Genomic DNA, 16074 nt, shown 5'->3' on the forward strand with positions numbered 1-16074 from the left:
GTCTCAGCAGGGATTGCCATGTTCAGCAGACACTCCTGTTGAACACTGATCTGGCTCTCTAACTCCAATGGGACTTAGGCATGTTTGCATGGATATTCCAGTTGTCAGCTTCTGTGTCCAGGTACATTCCATTGAGGAACTGACACTGCCTCACTGTCTGACCCCAGTTCTCAAAGATGCTAAGATACCCATGGTGACTGGATCCTGAGAGCCCCTGAGCATCTGCACTGTGGGGGCTCTTCTTTAATCTCTAGTACATGACTGTTTTATCTGGTACAAAATTCTTAGTCCTTAACTTTTATTTTCTTTTGTGAAATGCATAAACAGAAGCGTACTAAGAACTGCTCAGAGGGTGTGAGTAGGAGGTGGCAGCCTTTGTTAGGGAAGCAGGGGTGTTGGTGGAGGGGGTGGGGGAACCCATCTGCACTGGGTCTGTGCTGGGGGCTTCCATGCACCCTGGCACGGTGCTCTGGGGACAGCTCTGCCTCACAGCGCTTATGGTAACTGTTACATGTTGCTGGAGAGAAAAGTTAAAAGAGAAGTTTGTGATCCCCGATGTTTAAAAGCCATCTGTTAAGTAGAAAAGCAAGCTTTTCTTAGATTATATGTATTGTGTTCAAGAAATAATGGCTATTGATAAAGGACTACAAGTTATTATTACCATGTATGTAATAATATACTTCAGTGCATAATTTATATTGATCTGTGGGGTGGGGGTCAGCAAAAGGATTTGAAAAATCATTGAGACTAACCTATTAATTTACTTCTTAAAAATTTTAATTTTTATCTAGGCTATGGAAGAGCCCTGCTCTACTTCCAAATTAATGAATTATCTTTTTGGTCTGCTTTTCAGGTTGAATAATGGGAGCATGGCTCTTATTGTTGTACAAAATACTTCTCGAACAGAGTTTATAAAGCATCTGAAAAGATACACCAGTGTAAAAAATCAGGTACCGTTAATTTGTTCCTGGTGGTTATAAAAAGAACAGTTAATCGTGAAAGTAGACAAGCTGCAAGAGTTAATGTTAGCATCCTCGTAAGGAGACTTAGCTTCCTGTCAGAATACATTAGCCCCTTTTTATCTGATTTTTTTTCCTTTTTTTAAATCACTAGACTAATACAGATTAGCCTATTTCAGTCCATCTGTTGTGGTTTAAATTGTGTTTGTATTGTACCGTAGTTTTATGGGTGTAAAGCCTTTTCACCACAATAAGGAAATGCATGCTGTGTTTGAGTTTTGTGTAGTACAGAGATGAAGAGTGCAGAACTGTGGGGGCATCACACAACTGTCAAAAATTGGTGAGGTTGGTAATTTCAGCAGGTCACAGCATGCTGTGCTGGTAGCAGTGGGTTGTAAGCATTGATTTTTAGCAGGTATGCATCCCATCTAGTTGTGATGTTTGCAGAAATGTGTTTCAAAATTGTAGTCATATTTCTGTCTTGGAAGAGAAAAAATCATTCAAGCATTCAAACACAGATCATACTGCTGTCTAAAGCCCCACTGCATGGCCCAGGCACACTGGTACTCAATCAGGTGTTCTGCGATTATGTGAAATCATTTAACAGGAAGGTTTGGGTTTGAATTCATCTACAGTTTGGGAGAGAGATGGGTGACAATTCCAGGTGACAGCACTAATGGCTGGACTGAGGAAATAGCTTAAGCTTTCCAGTTAAGCTTTTGGAGGAAAGCCTTGCTTTTCTCTCTGCCTTTGTAGTTACAAATGAGACAAGGAGATGTGGCCCCTCCTTTAAGCTTAAGACAACCATTTACTAGAATTCTACCTAGTCTGGTTTAGGTAATGATGAAAAGAGCACAGGAAACAATCTGCTTGGACTTTCACATGTTCTGAAAGTATTGGTATGTGCAAAATATACCCCCTTACCTGCAGGTTGGTCCAATATGGGAATACAAATGGAACACTACCATTTTTTTCTGTGCTACTATTTAGTATAAAAATACTACGTTAATCTAGAAATGCTAGCTGGAATATATAATGGCTCGTGTGGTCAAAGCTTCAGTTAAATGTTCCCAGTTAGGGAAAAAAAAAGCCAGCTTTTTAATTTCAAGTAATCCATTTTGTTCTAAGCTGCCCCCTGTATCTTTCATCTTCATGTGCTGTCTCTTTGTGTTTGGTTTAGTTCAATTTTCCCTTTGTTGAGACCTACACAGTTCGAGAAGTGAAAGTACAACCAAAGCTTAAAAGTGGACCTGATGCCAAGGAAAATGTGTGTCTGAATGCAGAAGGAAACTACCCTTGGAATATAGATGGAGACCTAATGAAGGAAGCATCAGAAGTGCATGTTCGGTAAGGTTAAATATCCCATTTAGGGACCATATACCCATAAGAGATTAGTGCTGCCATGTGAGATGTGTGACATCTCTGTAGAGCACAGATGGTGCAGAGTTAGGTGTTCTAAATGCCCCTGCAATAGAACTGCTGTGCACTGCAGGGTCTGGCCCTTCCACCATCGTTTGGGCCTCTGCCTTGGTTGCCTTGTGTTGCCCTTTGGAAAGGTTTGTTGTAACTCACGTGGCCATTCCATCCTGGTGCTTCATCAGCTTCCACATGGTTAAGAAAAACATGTAGTTCTTCAATTGTGCAAAACTTAATGCTGCTTGAGAATACTCTCCATATCCAGCATCTAAGAATGATTCTACAAATACATAGGAAATGGGAGGATTATCAGCAGAATTAAGTGGGCAGTGGCTCATTCTTCTGCCACTGGAACAGGATTAGGTGAAGGCACGCAGCTCACAGTAAGTCTGGTATGTAAAATAAAAGGCAGATCATGTTGCAGGATATATAATATATTCTTCTAAAGATGATCCTATAGGAATTGTCAGAATGTAATTCACCCTGAATGTAATTCACCTTTTATTTCCCTATAAAAGCTCGTACATATCCATTCTCACCAACCTCAAAAAGCAGCACCCCCATTGCAAGAGCTGATGACATTTGACTGATAAAGTCTCACTTCCTTGCTTCACAGGGTGCATCCTCAACTTATTGATCTCTATGGAGTGAACACCGATGACCTGGAGAGTTCCCAAGTGACGTGCAACTGCATATAGAAGGGACACACTGGAAATGCTGTAATAAAGAATCTTGTTCTCACCCCTATGCACAGCTTTCCAAGGTCTGGACTTGTACTGATGTCAGTTGTAGCAGAAGCTTAATCAGGGTGTTTGTTCTATTTCTGGATTTAAATACTTATTAAATGATATATTTTTATCAGGTTCTATTTAACTGTATCAAAGTTGTTAGGCTTTAACAAGAAAAAAAATGAAAATTGAATATCTTGGTCTCTTCCAAATATGGGGCTTGAGAAATGTCCATCTAAATAGAAGGAATTTTTTTTGTTAGTCTGGATTTTTTTAGAATGAGATACTTCTAAGTCTGCTGCTGCTATCCATGTTGTCAGGTAACTCAGTTCAGCACAGGGAAGAACTATACCTTCTACTCACCTGCTCTAGCTGAAGAGTGGTGGCAAAATAAAAATGGATACATGTATTTTTTAATCGAGTACTTCTATTTCTAGTTACAATTTTTAATGTTGCCTTAATATACTTGCTTTCAAAATGTTTCTAGTCAAATAATATAAAAGATGCTGATGTCCTATATGGCTTTACTTTGTTAAAATGTATTTTTAAAACTGCTCTTTGTATAAAATTATTATTTTCTGTCCTAGAAGTGAAATGTCCAGCACAGGGTTTTTTTTTGTTGCTGAGACTAAAGTTGTGATAAATTACTTAATAGTTGACTTAAACTTTTATAATTTCCTTGTAGAGCATAAACATAATTTTTGAGTGTTTGGGGTTTTTTGGTTATTTGCTTAATATTGAAGACAATTATTTTAGAGGACAGCAAATTAAGACTGTATTTTTTCTGGGAACTGGCTTCCTTTGAGATGAAAGGTAGCAGACCATGTGCAGGACCATGGATAACGAATGTTTTCCTGGTCACTCCTCCAGAAGTTGTTCAGAAGGTGGTGCACAAATCATGAACGGTGTGAAAGCTGCTTTGTGTCATACAAGAAGGAGCTGTTTTAGGTGCTTTATTCAGAAAAGATGTATGATATGGCTAAATCAAGGGCCTATGCTTTTACAAGAGATCTATAGCTACTTTGATTTTAAATAGTTGTAAAAATTCTTATCTGTGATAAATACACAGGACTAAGTACTGCAGATGAGGATTTGGCTCCTAAACCCAAGCTGTTACCTGTTGTCCAAGTCACAAGGAGCAGTCTCCACTTAAAATTCATATTCTATCCTGTCAAATATTTTTAACATGCTAAGACAAGTCAAACTAAGCTTCTTTAAGTTGTCTAAAGAGGCATTCCAGCAACAGTTAGTAGATTTAACTGTTATTTATTAAATGAAATTTAACAAAAGAATTGAGCTTGCAGAACAAACAGCATTCATGTGTTTAACCTGTTTGGGTTTTTTTTAATAAAATGCAACTGAATAATACTTTATAATCTTGCCACCATAACAACATTGTACATTCATTTTTTTGTCAACCTGCTTTATAAAAACTTCATAATTTTGCTTCATACCCTAAGAAAAGGCAGCCAACAACATGTTAACAATTAAACCTGAATAGAAAATGTACAATTTCCAAGGCATCATTATCACATATACTGACTGATGTAAACTATTTCAAAGATAAATAAAATGCTTTGGTTTCACTTCCTTGTATTGTTCGTACTCAAAAGAACATGAATGCTTCTTCCAGTATTTGAGGTATATTTTTCACAGTATGCTGCAATGTCAAACTAATTTCTTTTCAAGGGGTTTTTTGATTAAAGTGCAAAAATTCATTAAAGCTATGTGGAAAGTAAGCATTCTTTGCTACAGTTTTCATACAGATTTGCAAGCAAGTATTTAATTCTTGACATACTTTATTTTGACTTTTTAAAAAAATATATGCACATTCATTTGTCCTTGCACTGTAGATATTAGAGGAAAACATACTTTGGAGTGATCCACATCTTTGGCATCAAATGAAGTGAAAAGAAGTTACAAAATGGTCCCAAATACCTTTGGAATCTGTGGGCAACATGGCTTTTATGGCACCAAGTACTCTAGTAGCAGAAGTGCTTGCTGAAGGCACTCTCTGTGGGTTTGAGTTTCAGGCTGATTCCCATAGGATGGTGCAGCTTCAAAGCATTTGTACAGATGACGTTCCTTTCTCGGGTTCAGAAAGACATCCAAGGCCCAGCCTCACGGCCACACTCTGTCCTTCTGCTGCAATACATTCAGTTATTGAAGAACTGGACATTCTCCAGCTGTTCTGGGGAGCCAAGGAAGGTGTTTTCCCTTGTGGCTTGTGCTGTTTCACCAAAGCTAGGTGGCAGTGCAAACTTAGGTAGCTGAAGAAACTTCCTGGAGTGGCAGAGCAGTGGTGTGACCCATGTTTCTTTTCAGTCCTTTGCCTTTCTGCCGAGGGTGCCCTGTGGATGGCATTTATCTGACCCCTTCCCAAGAACTCAAGCTGGCTCTCCAAGTGACTTCCTTAAAGTTCTAAAGATAAAATTTGGCCCATTAAGGTTGCCAGTTGGAGTCTTCTGGGTATGTGTCTCTGTTTTGTCAGCTGAAGCCTGTCTTTTTTTTCAGGTTCTGGAAGAGTGCCAGCGCTAAATCCTATTAGAAGTACTATAGAAAAATCTTCAAATAAATAAAAAATAAATACTTGCTTTTAAAAAAAACCCACACAGAAATAATTCACTGGAGAAGTCCAAAACCTTATGGCAGCACTGTCTGAGGAAAGGATGAAACAAATAATTCCATCATACTTGCAAAGTACCATGTTATAGATGGCTACAAATTATGATCTCCAATGCTTTAATCTTTCTACAGCTGCATCTCCAGGCTACCCCACACAATTGCCTGCTCTGAATTCACCTTTGGCCTTCCTGGTTCTGGCTTGTCTGGGTGTTTAAGTACCTTCAGTGATGTGGCTGTGCCAGTGAGGCCAAAGCTGATGAGGTTACCTGCATAAGCCCAGAGCTTCTGAGAGCCATTTCTATGTCTGTGTGCTCTACTTACAGTCCTAGGGGATTGAGCTAATTGACACTTGGTAAAATGCCAGGCCAAGATGAGAGGAGTTCTTCTTGATCAAAATATTACTGAAACTTCAAAAATAATAGAATAACTCATGCTAATGTGTTTGAGATCTTACTTTCCAGGATTGGCCAAAAGTTATTACTTTTTACAAATACTTGCTTTTGGTAAGTAATTATCCTTCTCTTTATCTTTAGTGTTCTGTCTGTTTGAAACCATATATATTGATGAAATTTCAAATATTTCTGGGAGACTTCAGAACAAACTAGTTTACCATTTTCATATTAGAACAGTATTGTAAGGTGTATCCTCCATTACAGTTCAAGGAAATCAAGCACGTTTTGTTAGAGCAAGTAAGTTTAAGGCCTAGGTTTCTTGTTGCTGATGCTTCTCCTGTGAATTAATCTGAATTTTAATTTCTTCATTTTTAAATCAAATGTTTATTTGCCTTCTTAGTCATTTTTGTTCCCACTTTTAAAACTCCAGCTCTCTCTTCTGTTCATGTCTTGAGGGACCGGTTTGTACTTCCTTTTGAAAAAGCCAATCTGAAATACATAATTTGGAATCTGTTGTCAGCAAATCTCTGTCATCAAATCTAAACCATAAAAGATTAATTAAAATAAAAATGCATATGTATGGCATTTACGAAGTATGGTATTTGCCAGTGCTTTTCATACCAAGTAATCAAGTGGTACTCCTTAATCAAAAAAGTAGGTTTGCTTTTTCTTCTTTTACTTTTTGGGAGACTAATGCTCTCCTGTATGGAGTAAGGACTTGGGCTTGTGAACTTTAACAGTCCACAGAATCCAGTGTTTTTAAAAATATGGTAATAAAACGTTGCTGTTAAATTTGTCTCATTTCTATATGTCCATGTAAAAATGGTGGATGGAGAAAGTCACGTAGGTAAAGAAGTTAACAATCTCTTAATCACTTGTCAGAGGATCTGCATCCTTAGTAGTTTGCTCTTTACTTAGGCACAGAATTTTTTTTAGTGTTTATGTTGCAGTTTGAAATCTTAAAACATTTTACACTGTATGAAAGTGTGTTTTAAACTGTCAGTCATCATGTGTCAAGTGATATTACATGTGGAGCACCATCCCCCAAAAATGATATCATTAAAATATATAAATCACTTGCAAACAGGAGATGCCATATAAAACATTGTAAAGGGATTTGTCATGTTGACTAACAGAAAATGCAGAACATGCAGAAGATTAAAGGAAATTTTAAAAAATGGAGAAATACTTTTGAAGAACCCCAAGTTACAGGAGTCATCATCTTTCTTCAGAAAGGACAGATCATAATAAAATGTTATTTATTCTTTAACCTAGATCCAAAAATCCTTCAACAGTATGAACTCTTGACTTGAAGCAACTAAGGAATACTAGAAACCTACCTTCCACAATATAAATGAAAGAACCAGTAACAAGGTAACACCAACTATTAAGCCTAGGGAAATAATTAGCACGGTAACATGGTATTTTGGCTTTTGGTGGTGCACTCCTTCCAAATAGACCTGAAAAACAGAGAAAAAGCTTAGTGCTAACTGTTGGGGTTTTTTTCCCTAACAGGTACTAAAACCCACTTAGTTTAATTAATTAAACTTCTAAATAATTTAAAAGTAATGAATACTATATTCATTGCTGGTGTATAGGTATGTATAGAATTCTACAATATTAATTGCTGTTATTTTTTTCTACTTTAACATGTTCATCACAAATTCATAAGAGAATTCTTACATATGCAACTTGCTTTTCCTTATGTAGTTCAATAACTTTAGTACTTTTTTCTGGCCAGGCTGTTGCTCTTACTTCAAACTTTAATACCGATGCATCATCCTGATTAAAAAAGAAAAACCTGTTATAAAAAAATAACTTTAACACATTGATTCCTGCCCAAGTAAAAATGATAGCACAGCTGCTGACATAACCAGAATCTCACACAAACACACAGTGGTGCCTTTTTCTGAGCACAAAACAAATTAGTACCAGAAGCTGGAATGAAGCCAGGTTGGATTTTACTTAAGTTCATATCCACATTGCTTTTCTAAGAAAAATACAATTACAAGAAAATTAAATCCCCATTCTACATAACTCAGCCAGAATAGGCAAAGCAATACATACCATAAATATAAAGTGACAAACTAAAATACATGTTTTTGTTTTTCATACATCACCTTGAGCCTTAGCATTGGCAACAGAAAACAGGTTTAAAACCAAAAGATTTAGATTTAATCGAGTTTGAATCATGTTTCACTGTCAGAAAAGAAATACTAACACCTAGAATTTATATGCAGGGAATGCTGCAAATATGCCTTGAAATACTCCCCTCAAGTAAGAAAAAATCATGTGTTACCATTTGTAACAGTAAAGGAGTAGCCTCCAGATGAAAGTGAACCGTTGCCTCTTTTCCACTCTCCATGTTTCCCAACTTGCAATGTATTTGTAAGCAAAGGCTGTCATTTTTCATGCAGTACTGTACAAGGGAGGGAAAGATTAAAACCTAACTTTATCAACTATATAATCTTAGCATTAAAGACAATAGGAACTGACTAAAACAACATGATTCATGTTTATTCTTGAAAACTCAGGCTATAACTTGAGGCTGTCATCCATCAGTGTCATTCCAGAAGAGTTAAAGGTACAGTAACAAGCAACCCACTGAACTGCTATACAAAACACATGTCATTTTTATTTAAAATTCTATTCTTTTAAGACTGAAAAAGAACTAGTGATGTAATTTGTTTACATGTTTAGGGTTTATTTTTACACTGTTGTTTCAAATTAGCTTTTATCAATAACGATACATGACAATAACTCTATGCTGTCCAGTGCAAACAGTGTAACTGGTTGATCCTTATATTTGTACACAGACAACTAGCACCACTTCCCACAGCTCTGGAGAAGACAAAACCACAAGGCTTTACATGATTATGTGTATTATATCTTTAACATTATTCTTTATCCAAGGCTACCATGCTGCATACTGATTGGATATTCTAGTGCAGGCTGGGTCTCAATCATTGGCTGATATTTCCTGTAATATGCTTACTTATAAGTCCCAAATTAACATTTTTAAAAAATGGGTAGTGGTTTTTTTTATTTTTGTTGTTGTTTTTGGGGGGTTTTTTTGTTATTTTTTAAGATGACAGATTAAACAATGTTGTACTTTATCCAAGACAAGGTGCAGGAAACAGATTTCTATGAGGACAAAGCCTCAGCAATGCAATGCTAAAATAGCAGTTCTAGTTTGGACTGTGGAGTGTCTGATCTCCAGCAGGGTCTGTGAGCAGGAACAGAGGGATGAGCTGGAACAGGCCATGCATGTATGGCGCTTTCCCAGCCTCCCAAATATTTTTAACAGCTTCCCAGCCAAAAATGATTTCCATGTATTTTGTAATTCTTACTGACTTTCAGCCCTATTAACTTGTATAGACTTCCTTGGAAATAATTTATTTTTAACATCTGGGTTGTTTTTTTTTTTTACCTAGCTCCTGTTAGTTATGTTTGATGTCACTGTTTTGATGAGGAAAAGACAATGGATAATTGATCTGCATACTTCATGCAATTAAAATAAAGCTTGTTCTTCCCTGATGCATCACTTGCTGTTTGCTACTGAATTTCCTCTGCCATTCTGCTTGCCCACTCATTCAGTTCCATACTCCTTTGGCAGTTTTTTGTAGGTGCCTGTCATCCACCCTGACATCAGCAATTTGTCATTAATCAACTGTCTCTGGTCAGTTCTCACCCCTTACACTAAAGTCACTTATGACTAGCCTGAACTCATCACAGGTCCCACCACACACCCTTGGAGGGGGCTCTGTGGTTTCATTATAAAAGATACACTCTTTTCTTAAGGGTTATTCATGCACTCATCTTCCACTAATGCCAAAAGACAGACCTTACCATGTGCCTCTTAGTAGGCTTTGAAAAGAAAGTGATGACATCCTTTAATATGTTTTCATTATTTTCTGCTGCAGTACAGTTTCTGGGATATACATCATAGGAGCAGTGTCCAGCTGTTGTCTGAAAATAAATATAACATAATTATTAATAGATTTCCAGAATACTGAAACACGTGGGGCTGAAGCTGATGCTGTTCTAGTTCGCTCTGCTTCACCATGGCTAGCAAATCAAAGACAGACTGAGTACCTAGCTGACTTTATTCTGCTGCTTTTTCACAGAATTGATGCAGCTACTAATACACTAAGTCACCTTTGCTTACCTTGATATCCAGTAGGTTGAATAATTTGGAGTCCCTGGGTGGAAAAGCATTTGGTATCATTATATCTAAGCTGGTGTTTGGAGACATGCTTGGTCCTGCACTGATAACCTGGTGGGGAAGAGGTGAAAAGTTCAACAGTTAAAGCCTCAAGGGTAGCTATTGAAGGAACAAACCCATACATATATAAATACATCAAACTGCACAGAATGGGGTAGCAGCTGCTCTGTTATGCTGTCACGAACATGGATTGTGCTAGGAGTGTTAACATTTTGTTCATTCATTCCGTGGGCTTACTGAACCCTTCCCTCCTCCAAAGCTGATGAGTAAGTAGTGCTAATCTGTGATGAGTATCTGAGGTCATGCAGACTGCCTGCCAGGAGAGTATGCAAAAGGAACTAGGAGAGATTGAGGTCCATACCCCTGCTTTTAATCCACTGCAGACAAATTTGATGTTATAGATACTCTCATAAGAAGCTTCTAATTCCTTTTTCTTACCATAACACACTTTGAAGTGTTTCTGAACAGAAAAAGTGGCAAGTCAGAACTGCTCTACCACTTTCAATCCTGCTTGTGTTAGGAAATTTTTCTCTGATCACTCAGTGGAAAATTTGCCAGGCCAAAAAAAGTGTTCTAAGAGGGATTAACAGCAACTTCCCATCACCAATGGACAAAAATACTCCTGATGCCCTTGTGCTCTTACATTTCCTTACTGTCTAAACAATCATTAGATGCACTAAACATTAACCTTCAAAACAAGGATGACAGGGTTTACAAAGGAAAACTCTTACATGGAAAGTGAAGTTGATATTTTCCTTCATACATGTCATTGGTGAATCTCTCTCTTCTGCTCCATAAACAAATGAGGTTGGTGACACAAACCTACAATGGTTTAGAAATTGTTAATAAACAGAATTTCTATATATCATTAGCATAACTTTCTGCTCCATGCTACCTCCAGTAAGACTGGTTGTAAGAAAACACCCACGTTTGCTTTTAAATAAATCCAGGAACACAGAGTACAAATCATCTGCCTTTGGAATTGAAACCCTCTACATTTATACTCTTTCCTCTGAAAAAGGCAGATGAATCATAAAAAGTCATAAATTCTCACCCAAAGCTATGCTCCATGAATGCTCCACAACAAACCCAGAGTATGGGTCACGTTAAGCAAGGAATCTGAGGATCTGCTATGCTCTTATTAAACACATCTTTCTGTAAAAAGTATTCCACTTTTTAAAACATGTCAGTCTGTTCAGAGACAAATTTGAAGCACCACAGATACCAATATTCTCATCCCACAGTAGTGGAAGAAAACTTACAAGTGTCTGGGTTAGAGCACAGGATAGTTGTGCCAACTCAGTCCCAGGATTTTTCAGCTACCTCACACTTCTGCCTAAAGATTTGTGAATTCAGAATAGTAACAAGACAACACTTCTGTGGATGTGCAGGTAATACAAATAGGTGACTTACCCATGAGTATTTAACTCAATCTCGTATTTTAGAGGTATAGGTAATGTTAGCACATTATCCAGCAACATGTTCCCATCTTCATTTTTACTACAAAAATGCAAAGAGAATAATCTGTATTGAAGGCATCATCATAAGCTATACACTACTTCTGCAAAATTAATAAACAGACCTTTCAGTTTATTAAAAGAGATACTTAACTGGTAACATAATGCCCCACACATTTTTTTACAGGCAGAAGCCTACTCATTATTTAAATATCTATCACCTATTTTTTTAAATAGTTTCTCTTTCTCTATTTGATTTGCAACCAATTTACTCCCTTGCAATCCTGCTTTGCTAAGCCTTTCCAGTTATCTGTTTTTCAAAGTTAGCAGTATTTTCCATTGAGCAATTTTTATTAGACTTTACCAGGTAGCATTGATGATGATGTTGAGGTCCTCTTCTGCTCTGGTTAATGAGCTTGCATCCAAGAGGAAACTATAATCCAGCTGTAGAAAATATAAATTTTTCCTTGTATTAAATGAGAGTGTATCTTGACACAGTTTCAATGCAAATATTTTATTAAGCTCACTTAGAATTTCCTGCCCTAAAAGATTGAGAACTAAGGAAATACTTGCTTTTTATGTCTTCTACTCCCTTTCTATTGACCTAAGACATATGTCCATGGCATTAGTCAGCTCACTTGTCTGGAAGCCAAGCACAATCAGTTGATGCATAATACAAACACCGTTGTCCTTTAATGAATTATTCCACGGAGTGTTTAAGCAATTCATTTAAAAGTAGCAGGAGAGATACAGATACCAACATGACAAGAGATGTTGGTTAGGGATGAAGAAGAGATGCAGAGATTTTTCCCCCCCCATGAAAGTCCTCATAACATATTTAGGGTGTTTTTAATGCTAGGAACTTCATTTACAGCTTACCTTTGAGTTGTGATCCACATATAAATAGCCAACACTGCACTCAAGTGTCACTGCATTAATTTCTTTATCTAATACTGCACAATGTATCTGCTTTTCTTCCTAAAATAAAGGACAAATTACTAATGATTAAAATAAAGTGGTTTTTTTTTTTTTTTTTTTTTTTTTTTTTTTTTTTTTTTTTTTTCCCCCCAGACACTTCAAGTTACATGCACACACTAAAATTGGGTGCTTTATATTTTTCTGGACCAGGTGTTTGTTATTTCACAGATGCCAATATCCAGGACACCCATGAGCACTTTAACATAACAGATTATATTGATTATGATATCAGTTACTTCATCTGCTCCTTGCTTTTACTGAAGCTAAGGCACGTACACCAGACCCACCCACGTTAAAAGCCAACTCACAGAGGTGGATCTGGGGATTCTGCATGGAGAACAGTTATTTGAAAAAGGCAGAAAGAGAGCACAATTAGATTTATGAGTTTTATAAGCCTGTGTGTATTTAGGAAAAGGGAGATTTGATGAGATCTTCGTGATCACTGAAAACATAATCATCAGGAAAAACCCAGCTGTAACATCCTGAAATAGTTTTAAACCTTTTTTTTATGATTTTAGTTGCTAGCGAAATTATGTAATCTGTATGGATTAAATTGCACTTGATTTAGGTAGCTAGAAGCCTAAGAACTTAACAAATTAATGTTTTGGCAGCTTTTGGTGAAGGGACTTAGGTTCAGTATCTAAAGAAACTCAACAATTCATAAACATAATTTGAAAAACGCCAGGCTGAAAAAGAAAAATGTCAGAGGATTACTGGTTGAGAGACTTTTTTTTTCTTACCAATTCTAAAATTCGAATGTAATAAAGACCTTTAGGGATCTGAACATGGAGGAGAGTTTCATATGCATCATCTCCAACATTAAGTAGAGAAATGTTCAACAATAAAGTCTTCATGCTTCCAACACCAAGGTAAGTTTTCTTATCATGAGGCCTATAAAAATAATTATCATAATGTAAATGGAAAGTAATTCTAGGCATCCTATAGGAAAAAGCTACTCTTTTAGGTAATTTCAGTTGGTTCTGACAAAGCTCAACTGGAGATGTAAGGGAAGGTTTTACTCAGTTCTGTAACTAAGGTATGAGAGCAGTTGTATGATGGTCACCCCTTAACGCCTGAAGAGGGAAATGAGAGCAAGGAAATTGTCATCAGTCCAGTTGTGCTTCTGGCCTTTCCAAGAGCAGCTCTTTCCTTCACAGGGCAGAATAGCAAAGCATCACTGCCACAGTATTTCAGCATCCACTCTTTGCACTCAAGATCTGGGACTCAGTTAATATGAAGAGGGGCATAGTGAACATGTCTCCCTTATGATCTATTTCATGTTCTATAATCATGTTACAAGCGCACACACCCTATTGGGGGCTAAAAGTAAACTTCAGCTTGACATTAAAGTTTAATTAAGACTTGTAGAAAGGGTGCCTAGAAATAGACATTTATCAGATATTCTGGCTTGAAACCAAAGCATTAGTCACTGAACACCTTTGGGAAAGAAGCTGGCACTTATAAAAGCAACAGAAGGCAAAAGCACTGCATAAGCAGATAGGTTCCAAGACAAAAGCAAATTAAAGAAAAACACAATGTTAACATTTCAGTAGCTTGTCAAGTTTAGGTTAAATTTGAACGTTGTTTTAGTACTTATATATCCACCACTCACTCCTCTTACCCCTGTTAAAGCCAAGCTCATTAACAATATGCTGTCACAAAGATGCCTCCCAGCTTAACACACAAGTACACAAAGGCACCAGGTGCACATCTGGGACTACAACAAAGCTGAACTAAAGCTTTTCCTGCGTAATCATATTTCATTCTTCATTAAAAAATGCATGATGCAGACTAGGAATTTACAGAGCAGGCCAAAATCTAAGCAATTTAAACAAAACACAATAGTGTATACATGAAGACTTGTTACTCAGTAAATAAAGCATTACATTGCCATCCCTATTTGATTTCATTCTTTTAAAACCAAACGTGTTTGTTTGCTTTGCTCTTCAAGGATAATGAATGCATTCTGTCAAGACAAAATAAATTATTGCTTCACAGCTAACTAATTCTTAATCGAGATTCTAGGGGCACAAGGTAATTTAAGGTGATACTTCACACTTTTATGAAGATATTTAGACTATTTATTTACAGTGCAAACCTGCTACTGGTGCCTAATGTCAAGCAGGTATGTTGTAATCTGTTTTCCTTTCTTAAAGCTTGGAAGTACCTTCAAAACCGATTTCTGTCATGAATGAAAATGCTGCAAAACCATTCTTTCTGAAAAGTTTACGAGTGTTTAAATAAAATAACCATCCAGCATAAGAAAATGTAAGGGCTTAGGACTCATGCCACAGGCCTCATGTTAAAGTGGGCAGAAGGATACTCATCTTACTCTGAAATCTATGAAGATGACAAGGTTTGTGCTCAGGATCACAGAGGTGTGATTTATCTATATTACGTGACTGTAAGCATCTTCTGATGTCATTTTTGGTTGTTCGACCTAGTATTTTGATTTAAGTAGAATCAACTTGAAAAGTGGTGAATGACACAAGAAAATCCAAGTTACATGTAAAATATCTAAATAGCTGAGATTCACAACAGCTACAATTTCTCTTTTTGCTCACTGACTACCTGCATTTCCTACTTCGAAATATAATAGCCAATAAAGAAAAAGGCTGTGGCGATAAAATAAAACTTAAAAAAATTAAGTGGCCCTTTTATTTAAGAATATGACATCTTTAGTTTTATACTGTTGATTGAGACTTCATACAGTGCAAATATAATATATCCAGAAAGAGCAGCAGAAATAACCAACAGCTTGTGAATTTTACAATAGTTATGATGTCTGCATATTGAGTATACACCGTGCAGTGTTATCTTAGCCCAGTTATATATGAAGTGTAGAACACAAATTATATTTTTATGAAAATGTATTTTATGAGCTGTAAAATCTTTTAATTATGGAATAAAAGTTCTTCAATCATATAGATTTTGGTTACATTGCCTGGAAGATTTATGATTTAAAAAATATTAAGCACAGATTTACTACTTGTTTTTCCTCAGGGAGCCCTGAGATTTTGCAAATTATTCTTATTTATATACAAAAGATTAAGAAATAATTTAAATAAAATCTTGTAAAAAAAAATGAAAGCTATATTATACTTACTTTGGAAAAACAACTTTTCCAGAAACTCTCAAGTCAGCTGAACAATTTTCTTGGGAGCAAAATCTTGCAAAAGTAAACTGAAAAAGCCAAATTAAAAAAAAAAGGCACTTCAGTGTCTTATGCTTCCAATAGTGAGTAACAGTCAACCCATCATCTAGTAACTAAGCACCAAGGAAGTGTCTAATAAC

At 36.5% G+C, this 16074-nt stretch overlaps 2 protein-coding genes across 2 annotated transcripts in view; one reads left to right on the forward strand and one right to left on the reverse strand.

Annotated features, from left to right (window-relative positions):
* The window catches only part of CERKL (ceramide kinase like), a 51502-nt gene extending 47890 nt beyond the window's left edge, over positions 1 to 3612 (forward strand). Inside the window, exons 11-13 of the mRNA XM_066323307.1 lie at positions 854 to 950; positions 2140 to 2306; positions 2992 to 3612. Of these exons, the coding sequence (XP_066179404.1) occupies positions 854 to 950; positions 2140 to 2306; positions 2992 to 3073 (346 nt within the window). The 3' untranslated portion in view covers positions 3074 to 3612. The remainder of the gene's footprint in view (positions 1 to 853; positions 951 to 2139; positions 2307 to 2991) is intronic.
* A 741-nt stretch (positions 3613 to 4353) lies between these two features.
* ITGA4 (integrin subunit alpha 4) overlaps positions 4354 to 16074 on the reverse strand; it is a 35321-nt gene continuing 23600 nt past the window's right edge. The window contains exons 17-28 of the mRNA XM_066322713.1: positions 15887 to 15963; positions 13521 to 13671; positions 12682 to 12780; positions 12167 to 12246; positions 11759 to 11845; positions 11077 to 11167; positions 10289 to 10396; positions 9970 to 10089; positions 8420 to 8539; positions 7804 to 7902; positions 7461 to 7580; positions 4354 to 6609 (exon numbers count right to left, since the gene is read on the reverse strand). Of these exons, the coding sequence (XP_066178810.1) occupies positions 6517 to 6609; positions 7461 to 7580; positions 7804 to 7902; positions 8420 to 8539; positions 9970 to 10089; positions 10289 to 10396; positions 11077 to 11167; positions 11759 to 11845; positions 12167 to 12246; positions 12682 to 12780; positions 13521 to 13671; positions 15887 to 15963 (1245 nt within the window). The 3' untranslated portion in view covers positions 4354 to 6516. The remainder of the gene's footprint in view (positions 6610 to 7460; positions 7581 to 7803; positions 7903 to 8419; positions 8540 to 9969; positions 10090 to 10288; positions 10397 to 11076; positions 11168 to 11758; positions 11846 to 12166; positions 12247 to 12681; positions 12781 to 13520; positions 13672 to 15886; positions 15964 to 16074) is intronic.

This window comes from Sylvia atricapilla, chromosome 7 (genome assembly GCF_009819655.1).
Source record: "Sylvia atricapilla isolate bSylAtr1 chromosome 7, bSylAtr1.pri, whole genome shotgun sequence".
Taxonomy (NCBI): Eukaryota; Metazoa; Chordata; class Aves; order Passeriformes; family Sylviidae; genus Sylvia; species Sylvia atricapilla.